At 35.8% G+C, this 17,811-nt stretch overlaps 2 protein-coding genes across 3 annotated transcripts in view; both read left to right on the forward strand.

Moving 5' to 3' along the window:
* Window positions 1-9,730: 9,730 nt before the first annotated feature.
* LOC116712321 (thiosulfate:glutathione sulfurtransferase) lies at window positions 9,731-11,641 on the forward strand. The gene is made up of 4 exons (XM_032552198.1): window positions 9,731-9,962; window positions 10,808-10,933; window positions 11,034-11,196; window positions 11,306-11,641. The coding sequence occupies exons 1-4, from the start codon at window positions 9,782-9,784 to the stop codon at window positions 11,358-11,360; spliced, it is 525 nt and encodes a 174-aa protein (XP_032408089.1). The 5' UTR covers window positions 9,731-9,781; the 3' UTR covers window positions 11,361-11,641.
* Window positions 11,642-15,878: 4,237 nt separating this feature from the next.
* The window catches only part of drd3 (dopamine receptor D3), a 30,219-nt gene continuing 28,286 nt past the window's right edge, over window positions 15,879-17,811 (forward strand). Inside the window, exon 1 of one of the 2 annotated variants that reach the window (XM_032552140.1) lies at window positions 15,879-16,570. The gene's annotated coding sequence lies outside the window, so the exon portion shown is untranslated. The remainder of the gene's footprint in view (window positions 16,571-17,811) is intronic. The other variant, XM_032552139.1, reaches the window with a different exon arrangement.

A 17,811-nucleotide genomic window follows, 5' to 3' on the forward strand; every position in this document is an offset into this window, starting at 1 on the left:
GTAAGTGAAGCTCGTACCATATAAATACAGAACATTAAGTGAAATATATCAGTCTTTAATTCTTTAAAACCTTTGCATGGTGTACAAATGCAACACAGATACATCTGAAAGACAAACCAATCCACACTCATTCACACCCTCATATTAGTTTAAATGAATTGAATAACTAAAAAGCCTAGACAAACATTTTAAGCTTCAATGTTAAATAAATTATTAGCTACACATAGGTATGCATGTGTTTGGATTTTGAGAGGAAGCTGAAAACCAATACAGTAAAAAAATAAATAAAAAAATCCAAACTTCAACAAAAACAAATTGTTTTGGAGAAGAGATGAAAAATCTTCAAGAAACAAGGGAAGGGAAGAAATCCAGTAATTTATACATCTATTCTAGTAGACATTTTTGACATGTTTTGAATGCTGAGACCTTCCTTCCAAACTGAAGACTTTCTTGGTAATATGTTCTCACTGTCAGATTTGCATGTGAAACACTTTGGCAATCATTTCTTTATTTTTCAGTACAACTCTTAATATGTTCGATTTCTTGCACATAATTTTATGCCAACTATGCAAATATTCTGCCTGGTGATCTCTGATTGTCAGCTGGCTGCCCCTGTGCCACATCCAGCAGTGACCTCCACCCATTATCTAACACTTCACAACTGCCGGCCTGGTTAGCTCGTTAGGATCTGAGAAGAGCTTAAATGCAAAAGACTGTATCTGGAGTCCCACACAGATCATTTATAAAGTTTTCCTTACTATCATGAGTAACTTACAGTAGTGAAGTTTTTACGAAGCTGTTATTATAGGACAATTTCATGCAGATATGAATTTTTAAACGTTTTTGCTTGTTTTAATAGTGCAATGGATCAGTTTTGTTTAACTCAACATATTGCACCTAGATACGTTTTTATTTAATTGAAATTACATCAAGTTTACTTTCTAAAAATACACATGGCCTTTCAGACCATATGTATGGTCTGAAAGGTCCATACACATGTTAATACAAGGCCTTTAGAATGTTCTTAGATATGTGCTGTCATTTGTGTTGGTCTGTGAAATAAAATTTCAATAAAAATAGGTTAATTGTTAATTGTCATCAGAGATGGAGCCATCGGACCCAAGGTAAATATGGAGGAGCTGCACAGATACAAAGCTCATTTGTATCTGTGCCTCTTCCTGAATATATCATTCTCAATGTTCAGACCTAAATCCAATTTTTCCCTACTCCTTAAATTTGTACGAGTCTGGAATTTTGATTGAAAGCCACACAAGATTTTTTCCTTTCTTTGCAAATCAATCATGGCTTATAACGCCGAATCAAAAAAAAGAAAAAGAAAAGAGAAACATATTGTAATATGTAGCTATAACATCACAATATGTGGAAAATGTCACTCGGTGTGAATACTTTTGTATGATCCTCCAAATTTGGATCAAAGAAAAAAAGATCAAACTCAACTAACATTTTAGCTTACTTCTGCTATATTTGTCCATGCCAGTGGGATTGTGATTACTTTGTTTAACCCCAAAAACATTTAGCAAGGAAGCCAAGAGAACTCCATATTGCTAGCTTAAATAAATAGATTAAACAGTCTCTGTTATTCTATTTGATAAATATTATATCTTTCCCTTGCGAGGCAGCACTGAAGCAGCTTGAAGCCTCTCTGGAGAACCATCGTTGCACATTAACAGCTCTGATGTAGAGTTTTCTTACAAATTATCTTTAAAGCCCTCAGATTTAGTTTGTGACTGCCTGAGGTGTCCGATTAAATGCTGGCCCACAGTGCCTTGCTATCAGCTGTGGCTGAATGTTGTGCACAGCAGAAAATGCATTATGCTGCAAGTTTTTTTTTTTTCTTGTGCTTTTGCAAACTGGCTGTGATATAACGCCCAACTGAAAATGATTGTGTGAGGGAAATAAAAGATATCTGCATAAGCAGACTTTACAGCTTTATTGCAGCAGCTCGTGTGGATGAGAATCTCTAGGGTCACTGACAAGATGCTTTTACAAATATTGAACAAGACAGTGCCTGGCCTTTAAAGTGATGCTTCACCAGATTCCCCGTTCTCCCGTCGGATGGTCCATAACTTCCGTCGCGGGATGAAACGTGGAGCTGCATGCAATGTTTCCATCCAGAGGTGCTGGCAGATCACTAGAGAGCTGTGTTCCCTAACTGCTTTAATTTTTGAAGACTGGAAGCCGCCCAAAGAGATTAATGAATTTAATGATAGCAAGTAAAAGGATTAACCATGAGAATATCTGCTAATCAAAACAGAAATGCCTTTGAAAACAGAAGGAAGCAACTCCTCTGGGAGGATGTCCAGCTGAAAGGAAGATTATGAAACCGTTGGATTTTTAGAAAGATGTGCCAAGATGTGCTAACCCTTGCATGTGTGTTTACTTACACTACATGCAATACTAATATCACTCAATTGTCTGAGGATTCAGTATAACTGTAGAGGCAGTGAGAAAAAAAGTTATCTTCTAATACAGGGGTGTCAAACTCCAGTCCTCAAGAGCTGGTGTCCTGCAACTTTTAAATGTGCCTCTGCTGCACCACACCTGAATAGAATAATTAGGTCATTAGCAAGGCTCTGGAGAACTTATCTACACAAGTAGGAGGTAATTAAGCCATTTCATTCCAGTGTTTTGTACCTGTGGTACATCTAAAAACTGCAGGACACCGGCCATTGAGGACTGGAGTTTGACACCTGTGTTCTAATATATTGTAGCTAAGCATTTAGTTTCAACTGTATATTTGCACACCCAGCACAAGAAGTGCTTCATTTTTAGAATATAATGCTGTGGGAGCAAATGTATGATCAGAAGTCACGCATCAAATGAAAAGGTGATGATGGTTCTGCACAAATATGACCATAAATGACATATAGTATTATGGAAGGTAAGGAGTGCGCAGTGTGTTTCTCTACTTTACAGCATATTTTTTACTCCAGATTGTCAAAAAGAAAGTACATGAAACTCATTGTAGAGAAGAACATCAAATTAGTTTAATGCAGTGTTTCTCAATTCCAGTCCTCAGGCCCCCCTGCCCTGCATGTTTTAGGTGTTTCTCTTCTGTTACACACCTGGATTGAATCTATGGGTGATTAACAGGTTTCTGCAGCCCTTGATGGTCATGCAATCATTTGAATCAGCTGTTGGGACGACTCGAAGACACCAGGAAGTGCGGAAGAGGAAGGTTGGCGTTCGAGCAGCGAGAGTTTTTGAAACAACTTTACAAAGGGTATTGTTATTTTGGCGGTTGGTATAAACTGGAGTGTGACTGGATTGGGATGACCACAAAGGTAGATGGGGGTGGTGATGAAGATGATATGGATTTTGACGAATGGACTACGGTAGGTAGAGGAAGGGGTAGAGGGAAGGAAAAAGTTTCGAAAGATGATAGAGAGATTGGTAACCTAAATAGTAAGAGAAGTTTAGAAGAATATAGTTCAGATGAAGAAAACAGAGTGATTAGGAGGAAAATGGTAAATGAGGAGTTTAAGGTAATACTTAAATTCAGGAAGGAAGATATGAACATAAACCTCAGTCCGATAGCAGTGTCTAGAGAAATAAAAAAGAAACTAGGGGAGGTTGAGTTTGTAAAAATCTTGCGAGATGGTAATATGTTGATAAAATGTAAGTCTGAAGAACAAAAGAATAAAAGCATGCAGATTGATAACATTTGTAAAAAGGTTGTGAGTGAAAAGAAAATTGTTGGAGAAAACAGAGTATCACGTGGTGTAATCACAGGTATTCCGCTTGAGGAAGATTTAGAAAAACTTAAAAGAAATATACATGGTGGTGAAGTGCGGAGATTGAAAAGATTGTTAAAATCTGTGGATGGGGAGAAAGTAGAAAGTTTTTCGATACTTCTGGAGTTTCAAGGTGATGTTCTTCCTGATAAAGTGAAAATTGGGTTCTTGAGTTTTCCTGTTAGACCTTATATTCCTCCTCCCTTGCGCTGTTACAAATGTCAAAGGTATGGTCACATTGCATCAGTGTGTAAAGGGAAGCAAAGATGTGCTAAATGTGGTGGAGATCATCGATATGATGAATGTGGAGCAGATGTACAGTTGAAATGTTGTAACTGCGGTGGTCAGCATAATGTAGCATATGGAGGGTGTGAAGCAAGGAAAAAGGCAGCAGAAATTCAACAGCTGAAAGTAGTTAAAAACATTTCTTATGCAGAGGCAGCAAAAAGTGTTCAAGAAAAAAGAATAGTTCAGAAAAATCAGCAAGTGTCTTCTAGTCCAAATCGTGGACCAAGTCAAAAAACAATGTCAGGAATGGAAATTACAATGGATAAATTAATTTTATTCATGGCTTATGTTATTAATTGTACTGATCAAGTGAAACAGAAAACTGAAAAAATCAAGATTATAGTGAAAGGTGCAGAAAAATTTCTAGCTGTGAAGGATTTATCTTGGGAGTTGATAAATAAAAGGCTTGAAATAGATGGGAAGCAAGGTGGAGGAAGAATTTAATGCTTATTTTACAATGGAATGCAAGAAGTTTGTTAGCAAATGGACAAGAATTTAAAGGATATTTAAACTATTTGAAAAATAAACCAGATATTATTTGTATTCAAGAAACATGGCTTAAACCAGAGTTAGATTTTGTCATAAGAGGGTATAATAGTATTAGAAGAGATAGGGAACAAGAAAGTGGAGGAGGATGTGTAATATTTATAAAACAAGGAATACAGTATAGATTTTTAGGAAAAGGAGCTTCACTAGAATGGTTATCTGTGGAAATTTGGATTAATAAAGAAAGTATTAATATATTAAATTTTTATAATCCGTGTAAAAAATTGGATTTAGATGAAATGGAGGAAATGTTTAAAAATATAGGAAGAAAGTTCATTTGTTGTGGAGATTTCAATGCTTATAGTACTTTGTGGGGTAATAGGAATGATGCAAATGGAGAAGTGGTGGAAGAAGTAATGGATAGAAAACATTTGGTTTGTCTTAATAATGGAGAAGGGACGAGAATTAATATTAGAAATGGATCAGAATCAGCGTTAGATTTAACTTTAGTTTCAAAGAATTTGGCTGGGATTAGTAAGTGGAAAATATTAAGAGAATCAACTATAGGTAGTGATCATTACCCTATACTTATTGAAATTGGTAAAGAAATAGGAAAAAGTGTTAATGAGAACTTAGAAAGATGGATATTTGGAAATGTTGATTGGGAAAAATATAAAATAATAAATGATGAAGAGATGCAAAAAGTTAATATAGATTTGGATGTTGATATGGTAAATTCTTCTATTTGTGAGGCCATTTTAGGGGCTGCTCGAGAAACAATCCAAAGGAAAAAAGGAAAATATAAGAAGAAAATTGTTCCATGGTGGACGAAGGAATGTGATGGTGCAATTAAATATCAAAATAAAGCTTTTAGATTGTTAAAGAGAAATCAGAATTTTCAGAATTTTATTGAATATAAAAGGTCACAAGCTCTGGTTAAAAGAACGGTGAAAAATGCAAAAAAGGTTTATTGGAGTAATTTTTGTGATTCTGTAGGTAGGGAAACAAAGATTTCAAAAGTCTGGGGAATGATAAAGAGAATGAATGGAATTAGAAGGGAATATGGATATCCAGTTCTGAAAGATGGAAATGTTATTGCTGTGACTGAGGAGGAGAAAGCAAATATGTTAGTTAAAAAATTTGTTAAAGTTCATAGTTGTAATAATTTAAGCGCAGAAGAAAACCGCAGAAGAAATTGTACAATTAATGAAAATGTAAATTTATTAGAAGAAAATGTAAGAAATAATGATGTATTGAATAGTCCCTTTTCTTTATTTGAATTAAACAATGCCTTAGGAAAATCAAAAAATTCATCTCCAGGAAAAGATAATATTTCTTATATTATGGTTAATAAGCTTAGCAATTCATCTAAGAAGGTTTTATTGGAATTCTATAATAAGATATGGGAAGTGGGTATTTTACCTGTGGCATGGAAAGAAGCAATCGTAGTTCCAATCTTAAAGCCAGGTAAAGATCAGTCAAATCCAGCAAGTTACAGACCCATTGCTTTAACTTCTCATATTTGTAAAATAATGGAGAGAATGGTAAATGAAAGATTGAGCTACTTTGTTGAAAAGAGGGGATATTTATCAAAATGTCAAAGTGGATTTAGAAAAGGGAGAAGCACTATGGATCCTTTATTATGTTTAGAACATGAAATCAGAAAAGGGCAAGTTAACAAGGAGAGTGTAGTGGCTGTTTTCTTTGATATAGAGAAAGCTTATGATATGATGTGGAAAGATGGATTTTTAATTAAATTGAAAAAAATGGGAATTAATGGATCAATGTTTTATTGGATAAAAGATTTTTTACAAGATAGATCAATACAAGTAAGAATAGGACAACAATTGTCAGAAAAGTTTTTTGTTGAGAATGGTACACCTCAGGGAAGTATAGTGAGTCCTTTGTTTTTTTCTATTATGATTAATGATATGTTTGACAATTTGGAAAGTGGAATGGGGTGTTCTTTATTTGCTGATGATGGAGCAATATGGAAGAGGGGGAAAAATTTAAAGTTTATTGTTAAAAAGATACAAGAAGCAATTAGTATTATAGAAGACTGGTCATTTAAATGGGGATTTAAAATTTCTATAGACAAAACAAAGACTTTATTTTTTACAAGGAAGAAAGCATCTGAAAATTTAAAACTGCAAATATATAATCATGAATTAGAAAGGGTAAGGGAATTTAAGTTTTTGGGTTTATGGTTGGATGAAAAACTTACTTGGAAAAATCATATTCAAAAAGTAGTGAACAAATGTAAGAGAGTTTTAAATGTAATGAGGTGTTTGGTGGGAAGTGAATGGGGTGCTGAGAGGAAGGCATTGAAATCAATATATACTGGGTTAATAAGGTCTGTATTTGATTATGGAAGTATTGTATTTGGGTCAGCATCAGAAACACTATTAAAAAAATTAGATAGTATTCAGTATCAAGCCTTGAGGTTATGTACAGGAGCAGTTAGAACAACTCCAACATCAGCTTTGCTAATAGAAATGGGAGAGATGCCACTTAATCTCAGAAGATTACAGTTAAAGTCCAATTATTGGTGTAATTTAAAGGGCCATGATGGAAATCATCCTTGTCAAGACATTTTAAAATCTAGTTGGGAAAAAGAAAAGAAGAAATTAAATTCTTTTGGATGGGAGATAGAAAATGTTATAAAAGATTTTGGTTTATCTGATATAAACATTAGTCAAACAGTTCCTCTTTCACCAGTTTATCCGTCTCTATTTCATAATAATGTTGTTGATTTAACTTTGTTGGAGAAAAGGAAAGGAGAAAACATTTCAGATCCATATTTGGTTCAATCATATTTAGATAGTAAGTACTATGGATATGTCCAAGTTTTTACAGATGCGTCTAAAAACTCAAATAGCAGTAATGGGGTATCTTTCATTGTTCCAGAATTCAAAGTTAAAAAATGTAAAAGAATTACTGATGGAGTATCAGTTTATACTGGAGAGATGATGGGAATTATTTTAGCTTTAGGATGGATTGAGGAAGTCCGTCCATTAAGAAGCATAGTATGCTCTGATTCAAGTTCTTCATTATATTCATTAAAAAATAATCATGCTATTAGTAGACTGGATCTTTTATTAGAAATTCAGTTAATAACATATAGAATTCAAGCAATGGGGTTATTAGTTATATTTACATGGATACCATCACATATAGGAATAAGAGGGAATGAGTTGGCTGATAAATATGCAAAACTAGCTTCAAAATATAGTGATATTGATATATTAGTTCCATTTAGTAGAGATGAAATCAAATCTATTATTAAACAAAAGGTTAAGGAAAGATGGCAGAGACAGTGGGAGGAAGATAGAACTGGTAGATGGCTGTACAGTATTCAAAGAAAAGTTGGTGCAATGAGGAGAACGGGACGAAATAGAAAAGAGGAAACAGTTATATCTAGGCTGCGTTTTGGACATACAAGGTTAAACAGTAATTTATTTAAAATAGGAAAACATCGAACTGGAAGTTGTGATTTTTGTGGTCAAGAAGAGACAGTAAAACATGTTTTGTTGTTCTGTACCAAATATTCTGTTGAGAGAAGGAAATTAGTTAGCCGGTTACAAGAAAATAAATTACAGTTAAATTTACAAGATATTTTGGGAAAAATTTCTAATTCTAAAGATATAAGTTATTTAATTAATTATCTTAAGAAAACAAAATTGATAGAAAAGATTTAAGTGTTGTTATTTTATTATTATTATTATTATTATTATTTTTTTTTTTATTATTTTTTTTTTTATTGTTTTGTTTGTTTTGTCTGTTTTGTTTTGAGGGGGGTGTATATAGTTAGCGTCCCGATCCACACTCCATTCCAGTAGATGGCGGTAATGCACATCTAAAAGTTGCTTGCCAACCGCCATAAAAAAGGAAAAGAAGAAGAAGAAGAAGAATCAGCTGTTCTGGAATAGAGGCACAACTAAGACATGCAGAGCAGGGGGGCCTGAGGACTGGAATTGAGAAGCACTGGTTTAATGAGATGCTTAGTGGCCAACAATATTGAGCCGATGTCCCATTGCTTAAATATAGAAATGTGGCGCTAATTTCAGCAAGACAAGATCTTGAGAATGTGTTGCACAGCTGAGTGCTTAGGACATCCCTTGAGGCTATAAAAACAGCACAAGTGGGCAAGCTATAATCTGAGTTGGGAAAATATGCCACTTTGGCTCAGTAAAGCTGATGTCCAACTATTCAAGGCTTACTGAGAGCTTTAAAGTAATAAGAAGAGAAAGAGACAATCATTACATTCATATGTGTTGTAACCTTTATATGATAGAGAAAAGATTAAATAACTGAAGTGTTTAATTTTAAAGCCAATGTGAATATGACACACTTGGTACAAAAATACTAAAACAAAACAAAAAAAGAGAAATTGATGTAATCAGGCTTTAAATACCTATGAGTTTCAATAGGAACAGATTATTACTAAAAGCAATTTGCTTGTGGTTTGTTTGAATTTTATGCAGTATCGTCAGACAAATCCCTGCAGATTTCAACTATTGTTCCTGTTTGAATTCAGCAAATGTGTTTCAACTACAATTTAGTCCCTGAACAAAGTAGAATTTCCTGCAGATCTCACCCAGAGGATGCTCCAGCTATTACTGACCACGCATGCAAACATTGAGACACTTCAAACAGCAGTCCCATTTATTTTATTCCTCATCTCATCTTCTGTTTTTTCTGTTCCATTTCTCCTCAGTTTAGTTAAGTAAAACTAGCATAATAATAATATTAAATATTCTCTTGAAAAAAGAGAACTTATCATTTTCGGAGATATAACTTTTTTGTCTTTTTGAAGAACTAACATTTTACTTCTCTATATCCTAAATAAAGAAAAATAGAAAACCTTTACAACTTTTTTCTCTGTAATATTGCTGTTTATGAAAACTAATGTAAATAAAGCCCCTATTTTTCTAAACCTTCTGAGAAGACAAACAAAAAAATAGTAAAAAATAGTACTGTGCTTTTAGTGTCATTCTATTCCACTGGTAAAACATGCATTTATAATTATATTTAAAGAAAATCTTAGTTGATTCTTTGTCGTTTTTAGCCAAAGTTTTTAAGAGCCATTGTAGAAGGTCGAGAGAGCACCAGGTTGCAGACCCCTGCGCAAGTCTGTAACCGACCAGAAGGGGCAGTGTTGCAGTTTAGTCTCGACAAAACACAGAAGTGTTGAAATATTTCCAAAGAAGAAGAGCTTGTTTACAATAATACTTACATTAACTATTTAGGTGATGATCGTGTCGCACAGCAGTCTGTACAGCGTTCCTGCTCTCACCATGTTGTCCCTCCTGTTGTCGCGAGGTTTCTGTCAGGCTGTCACTGAAGTCAACCGAAGGTCTTACCCGACTGTAGCTTCATTTATCCGGACTTACACGACAACCAGCCCAACATGCGGAGGAACATACGACGACGGTAATTTCACAAAGAGAAATTACGAGTCACTGCTAAACCCATTTTTATAGGGCCTACATACACAAATGTGACAGTAAGACTGGACACCTTACTACCTGGTTTTAAGGCTGATAATTTATTTCATGGCATGTCTTTATCCTTCAAGACACCTAAAACCGCTTAAAATGGTTCGTCCTTCATTTTAGGATTCTGACATCTTTGGTTAACTTGGAGAAACAATGGTTCAGATAACCTACTGTAATGCAGCTGAGGCTGTTGAGTCATGAGTTACAGTAAAACTGAATAAGTGGTGCGTTTTGACACCGGTGTAGTATCTGGTTTAAAGTTTCACGGTTTTTTTCACTCCATGGTGGGTTCAAGTCCGCTTGTACACTAGACTATTTTGACAATGACAAAAAATATACATCATGCAAAATCCACTTGGACTCCTTGATATGTTTTACGTTAAGTTGTTTTTTTTTTGTAACAGCTACTGTGTATTTAAATTTCATGACATTTAGGCAGGGTGTATAGTTTGCATTTCACCTGCTTTTTGAACTAAATTTTTCAAGTTGTGTCCCTTCCTCATTCTTTTATGCATTTTCTGGCACGAAATAAAATTTTATCCATATTTCTGTGTCAATTTGATCCTTCTTCATTCTTTTGTGTTAACATATTGCAAAAAAATGACATGGTTTTTGCTTTCCAGTATGTAATCCATGTTTCTCATTTCCAGCACCTTCTTTTGAGCAAGGTGTCCTTGGACGCTTAATTTATATGGAACTCCAGCAAGCACAACAACTACAAGCACGGTTTGTTCCACTGTCTGCATTTTTCTATTTACTCCTTTACCCATTTCTTCGTAGAAGCGTCGGTGGTGAGCCCCTCACAGCTGAAGGCCATGCTGTCAAACCGTAACGTTCAGCTTTTTGATGTGAGGAATCCGGATGAATACCAGGGTGGCCACATTCCTCAAGCAGTCAACCTCCCATGTAGGTCACAATACATGTGCAGTCTAGTTCCGAGCTGTTCATCTGGAAATTTACATTTCCTTTTCTTTTTGTTTTGTTTTTTCCTGTGTGACATTACAAGTGGATACCGTGGAGGAGTCTCTGAAGCTGCCTCCTGAGAGCTTTAAGCAGAAGTTTGAAGTGAAGGCTCCTGGAAAAGATGACGATAATATAGTGTTCAACTGCAGGACCGGCGTTAGGAGTGGCGAGGCCCTGGCCATTGCCCGTCAGATGGGATTTCACAGGTAAAAACAGGCAGATTTCTGTTTGCAAGAAACTTGACAAACTGGATGTTCACTTGGAGGAAAGGCAGGAAAAGAGATTATCTTTTTATTGCATGTGTCTTTTTCTCAGAGCAAGACACTTGAAAGGAGGGTATGTTGCATGGGTCGAGCAAGAAGGAAATTGAAATCATGCTAAAATCTACTTCCTGTGAGATTATGTTTTTAAAATATATAAAATCATTAAACAGAATGTCATCATTGTTCACTTTGGCAGCTTGCAGTGTTTAGGCTGTTGAAAGTTAGCTTTGCATGCTTCTTATTTTAGTTACTGAATTTTATTAAATTCAGAAATAAAATTCAGAACTAAAGTAAATACAGCAAGTGTCCTTTTTATTCAAAATAAAATCATTGGCGGTGTGTTAAATTTGAACAAGTTTCATGTTAATAAAAGGTTTTAAGTAAAAAATGTCTCTTTCTAGTCTTTTACTTTGAGGGAATCTTACAGGAGTTTATTGTAAGCATGTTTTGTTTCAGCTGTTGAAAACTACATAATGGTGCTGAAGGATTTGAGAATGACCTGCAGGACTTTGCAAAAGTATTCATATGCTTTAAACTGTTTATGGTCTAAAGTGTATGACGTTTGAGATTCTCACATTAGAACCACAAAGGTCACTATACACTATTTTATGTTGGTCTATCACATTAAAATTTAAAGTTATATTTAGATCATTTGTTTAACCCTCTTTGATAGACACAAGAACTAAGTTAATTAATTTGGTCTAAGTTGTGGCTTTTCATAAATTGTCAATTTGGGGGGAAAAAAGTGAAAAAGAAAAGCTTTACAAGTGTAGAAGATTCTGTATTTACCTCACTGGGGTTTGTAATGGAAAATTTTATAATGTGCTCCTCACCCCTCTTCTGCTTTAGGTTGTCTGCATAGTCTTATCATGAGACTGGTCAAGTTGCTTTCAAGAGCTCTGCACTGTCATATAGCAGCAGGGGAGAGGTCCTTAGTCCTGGAGACTATCTAAGTCTTACTTCCCCAACCTAGAACTTATCTGCCCTCCTTAGCATCAAAGAACAACCCCTGTCCTTAACAGTAGACAAATGTCCAGAACATATGAGTTGGGCTCCAAGCAATCCCTGGTACATCACAATCAGGGATTCACACCTATAGTCCAATCAACTCCCTCTTCTCTGACCAGAACCTATAAAAGGAAGCCAGAGCCACTGTTAGTCAGAGCTATTACGGAATGGAGGAAGTCAATGTAAGACAACTTGGTAGTGATACCCCGTATGCCACTCGTAGCTTTTAGGCCAACATTAGCATTTTGGCTAATTTTAGCTTATACACTGATTTTAAGTCCATGTTACTTCAACATGCTTGTGACTCTCCACATGCTATTGAGTACATTGTAGTTTACTTTAGCATTGATGCTAATTTTTAGCATCAGAAGACTGAGTTCCAACCAACGGGCACACTTTTAAATTTCTTCAGAAATTTTCTAGTTTTGTCTTACTATGCTGAACTTATGTAGGAGAATCATTTTTTGAAGTGCAAGTTTAATCTTTTGATGTCTTCTGTGCCTATTGCAGTGAAAAAATTCAGGGCTGTCCAAAGTTCAATACACAAATGATTTGATAGCCACAGCATAATGGAAGTTGACCTTTCAGGCCCCAGTGGCAGTGCATTACAAAACTTTTCATTTTAGATCAGCCACGTAGGATCAGGGGTACTTCAGAAAACCACTGTCAATCATCATGTTTCAGCACAAAGTCCTGGAAATGTCACCTGAAACTGGATCAAACAAGAACAAATCCATATATCATCTCAAGTGGAAAGGCATAAGTGCTCTACAGGTGGACAGAAAGAGTCTATATCTGATTGATGATCAAATGAGTCAAAATTTAATTGTGGACAGTATCCATTGTGGCAGTAATGCTAAAGGGACATTAGAACACTTTTAGATTAAGTTGCCCAAGGCATTTGATTCACTCACAATTTTGCCTAAGAGCAAAGTCATGAATAAAGAATTTGATGTTGGCAAACCGAAAATGTAAATTTTTTGATCAAACTCTACAAATATTAATCCAACTAGGAACCTGTCGACTCTTTGCATATATATTTATTAAGACTGTTGTGACATACCATGACAGTACATTGTAGACAGATAATCTGTGATAAAGTCTTCACCTTCTACCAGCAAGATTATAATGAAAAATGCACCGCTCTGGTTAAAAAACAACCAATCAGAGGCAGGAGTGTCTGACCGCTATCGATCAACATCCCTAGCAGCCTGCTCAGTGTGCTAATGGTAGAAAAACAACTTACTGAAACCTTTTATCTGCTGTCTTCAGTGGCTGTGCTAACTAGCCTTAGCTTTGGTGGCAGGCTGTGTTGTAATGAACCAAAAAGCAAGTGGGAGGGGGTGAGCATGTGAGTGATTGACAGCACTGAGACCCCCCCTCCTGACTAATTGGTTGCTTCTGACTGACTGGTGTATTTCTGCAGTTAGTACTGGGAGCACTGGGAGAAGACAAAGGAGCTTGAGTTTTTTCACAGATTATGTATTTTACATTATACTGTCACAACATAAGGATAATTATATCAAATATGTAGAAAACATATTTTTAAAATAAAAGTCACATCCTGCAGCTTTAATGTTTTCCCAATAAAAGTTTGTAAAACTTCTAAAATGTTTTTTATTGAATCTCAGAATACCATACAATGATGCAGAAAATATGGTAAAACTATATCTTTGTCTGTTTAAAAACTTTTATTCATAACGGTGGTGTTTGATAGATAGAAAATAGTGTTTCAACCAATAGATGGCAGCAACGTGTAGGCAGATTTAAATACACAATCCCCCCCCCCCCCCCCCCCCTGCTCCATTCCTTTATTATTCTTGCAGCATTGTTCTCTAAGGCCTGACCTTCCCACCGTCATTATCCCAGACAGATATAGATCCTGACAGTAACGGCTCTGTGAGGAGCTATCAGGGGTCTGATCTTCACAAGGTCCCTCCTCATTCAGGTGGACATACCTTCCTTTGTCCCAGCCCTCTCCAGCCTCGTACTTCCATGAGAACAGTAGGAAGGCTGCCAATGGCCACATTTAAGGTAATTAGCTGGGAAGAGAATCAATTTTTTTTGCTCCCGTTTTAAATGTTCAACTCATTAAGGGAATAGCAAGTTTAGGACAAGTTGCACACTTCCACTGACTCCCACTAATGGGGGAGACTGGGATCGATCTACTGAATGTTGCATGATGTACCAGGGCGGAGTCAGAGTTTACTGGATACCGGTTTCCAGTGTTAAGTTCAACTTAAGCACGCCGTATGGGTCTCTAACACCACCACTTTAAGATTCACATTCCCCTCTGCTACGGCACACATTAGGATTCTTCCCAGCTTGCAAAGTTGCTGTTGAAGAGGGTCATGTTTCCTTTGAGCATCAAGGACATTTGGACACTTTTACATTAGTTAAATCACAAACTCGTGGGCAGCTCGAAGTGAAAAATGATCTGCTGGACGTAGTTGCCAGCTACTGCTGTTACAGTCCATCAACTTCCTGCTGCTCAGTGCTTTTTTTGAATAAAAAAAATGCACTTCACTCTGCCTTTGTAGTGAAATGTAGACCTTGACTTTCTGTTGACTAAAACTGGAAACTTGAAGCTGTTAAAGAGCTGAAAAAGTGCTTGAAAGACTGAAATTGTGCAATGAGAAATTTGGTCTTAGAATGGAAAATAACACTTTCTAATAACACTTTTAATCTGGTTTGTTCCAGGTTGTCCTGATGCTTAGCCAGAAACTCCCGAAGTATGGAGATCCAAACGTGCCACTGTTCAATCAAGACATAAACAATATAAGGTGTATTTTAATGTGTCAGTGATTAGTTAAAATTGAACACAAATATGCATAATCAATTAGATATACAAAATACATGCAAATATTTTCTTTGTGACAAATTTGCATGTGAGAAGTTTAATATAAATATTGTATGTTGTGGGGCATTTTAAGGATAATTAATGAAGTAAAAAATGAGGTGAATAATAGTGTTTTAAATTTATCGTAATGATATAGTGATGTACAAAACCATCAACATTATGTGAGATAGGTACTTGAAAACACAAATTTACAAACAGGTTGTTTTAAGATATTGCAAAAAGCTCTGAATGATAACCTAATTTTTAAATAATCTCAGTTCTACAATTTTGAGGAAAAAAAAAAAAAAAAATCCAGAAAATCAGTTTTTTTTTTGGTCTGTTTTTGGTTTGCTGTAGCACCCAAAGTTTATCAGTGCCCCATAAATATCTCACTGCTTCTTCTGATAATATTCATTGACACCAAAGAGAGTGAGATTTGGGTTGATTTTGAATTTCTGCAGCTACCAAGAGATCATAAATTTTACTAACTGATCTAGGGTCCAAAAGTTTATTTTTTTAAACAATTTCAGCTGATTTTTTCTGAGAATGTTTGTCTTGATAAGAGCCATTTGCGAAATTAGTCAGAAGAAACTTTTCAAAATAACCTTGCATACTTTCCATTTAGTCTACATTTCTGTATCAAATACTTTTTTTTATTAATTGCAATATTTTCATCTTAAAGGTGTGCTGTCATTAGCTTTACGTAGAAAATCATCATCAACAGAGATAAAGACTTGAAACATCGGTGCAGTATTTCTACATAATTGAGGTTTCACTTAATGAAATTAGTTACTGAAGTAGATAAACTTTTGAATAACATTTTAATCAATTGACAAGACTACGTATAAGCAACCACCCTAGCAATATTACTCCCAATCCACCACCCCTTCTTTGGCAACCCCTTACAAAACATTTTGGAAAAAAGGTGTGGCAGTCTCAGCATTTTTTACCCCCATTCCCAGGCTGACCTGATTTGCGCCCTGTCTGCCTGGTCCTCTCATTTGCTTGTTTAATGAGGCCAACATTAGGCTATTTTCGTTTGGACGCCTCTTCCAGCAAAGTACGACCCAGGCAGGCTGAGGGTCATGAAGGCTACTAATCTTGAGCGAGACAATAAACTAGTTTTTCTTTTTTGTCTACGTAAAAACTATTCATTTACTTGCACATAATATCTGCGCCTGCTACTCCAGTTACGCGCCTCCACTACGCCTACAAAAAAAAAAAAAAAAAAAAGGAGCAGAAAGCGTGTGAACAGCTGCCTCAGAAGCGCGGAGATTTCGGTAGAGATGAAGTAACCAGCTTGGTTTCTCACAGAGCTCCTTTCATTTACATCATCCACCCTGCGCGCAATGGCACGGAGCGCTCCTCCCGCTGGAGCTGGAAGCTGTGACCGGACAACTTTTATTTCAGCGCGGATAAAGCGGCTCCACGATGGCATCTGATGAAACCTCCACTGGGAAACTGTAACAGGTATGGAAATGTGTGTGCACTTTTTGTTTGTGTGGGAGGAAAACGCACCAATGACAGCATCATGAAGCACTGAAAATGCTTAAGCTATATTCCTCGCTGTTTTGTGTCTCAAGTTGGCTTTGCCACTCAATCATATGAACAAATAATTATCGCTGATTCATTTGACTTTAGCCTTTTGCCAAAGTCAGAGTCCAATTCCCGATTAGGCGCTCCAATCTCAAAAGTTTATTATGGCGCTTGCAAATTAAGATTGGATCAATCTCGCATACATTTAACCCGGAACAAACAAATTCGGTCAGCGAGGTTTTGATCGCAAATAAATAACTTTTATGAAATAAAAAGAACCTAATCCTCTTGTAGAATTCAGAGTAAATCAACTATGAAATGAAAGGTTTGTCATTGGGGATGCAGATTGTTTTATGAACCAAAGGCTAAAGATGAGCATCATTTTCGAGTGTAAATAAATCCTTTAATGCTTTCAAATTAAAAATTAACGTTTGTTCACGATCTTACATTCCATGCATTTTCACTAAAATGATTTATGATTGCCATTTTGTGTAGCTGTCAAACATAATTTTAGGTGATAAATTCACCAATGCACTCCAATTAGGAGATTTGAAGCTGATCTGTCTCAGTGTCTCATCTTCCTCGGCTTCTTCAGTAGACATCAGTGTGATACTAGATCCATTCAGGAACAGACTGGAATAATAGACCGAGGAAATCTTCAAAAACCTGGGTGCCATCCAGGTCTAAATCCGATCTCTCTCTCTCTCTCACTGTCTCTCTCTCTTTCTCTGAGAGAGAAGAGGAATGAGATGGATCTGCTTGTTTAGCACCTACAGTAGATATAAAAAAAAAACCCTTTTAAGATGACAGGGTTTTGTGATATAAAAAATGTGACCATTACAATGTGGCATTTATCCTGTGTAATATAAAATTTATATGAAAATGTAAAAGTGTGTTTGCACAAGTTTGTACGCCTTAATTAAATACCTATCATCAGTTTTAAACTGTTGCTAAGACCTGATCAACTGTAAATTCTGTAAATTAAATTAATCCGTATATATACAAATAGATAGTTTTAGAATTGTAATCTAGATGTAGGTTGAACGATGGCAGCAGAAGAAATGAATGAAGCCATTCAGTCCATGTTGTCCACGCTTCTAAATATTGAATTAACATAAACAGCCGAATAGTTCTGCTCAGAACTTCTCTCTTCGCAGTGAAGGGTAGCTGTTTAC

Source organism: Xiphophorus hellerii, chromosome 21 (assembly GCF_003331165.1).
Source record: "Xiphophorus hellerii strain 12219 chromosome 21, Xiphophorus_hellerii-4.1, whole genome shotgun sequence".
NCBI classification, from domain to species: Eukaryota; Metazoa; Chordata; class Actinopteri; order Cyprinodontiformes; family Poeciliidae; genus Xiphophorus; species Xiphophorus hellerii.

What these genes read in the sequence shown, in the direction of transcription:
- LOC116712321 (XM_032552198.1), top strand. Translation starts at nt 9,782, where the DNA reads ATGATCGTGTCGCACAGCAGTCTGTACAGCGTTCCTGCTCTCACCATG. An exon ending in TCAAGCAGTCAACCTCCCAT is followed by an intron (nt 10,934 to 11,033) that starts GTAGGTCACAAT and finishes TGACATTACAAG; the next exon opens with TGGATACCGTGGAGGAGTCT. An exon ending in CGTCAGATGGGATTTCACAG is followed by an intron (nt 11,197 to 11,305) that starts GTAAAAACAGGC and finishes TCTTTTTCTCAG; the next exon opens with AGCAAGACACTTGAAAGGAG.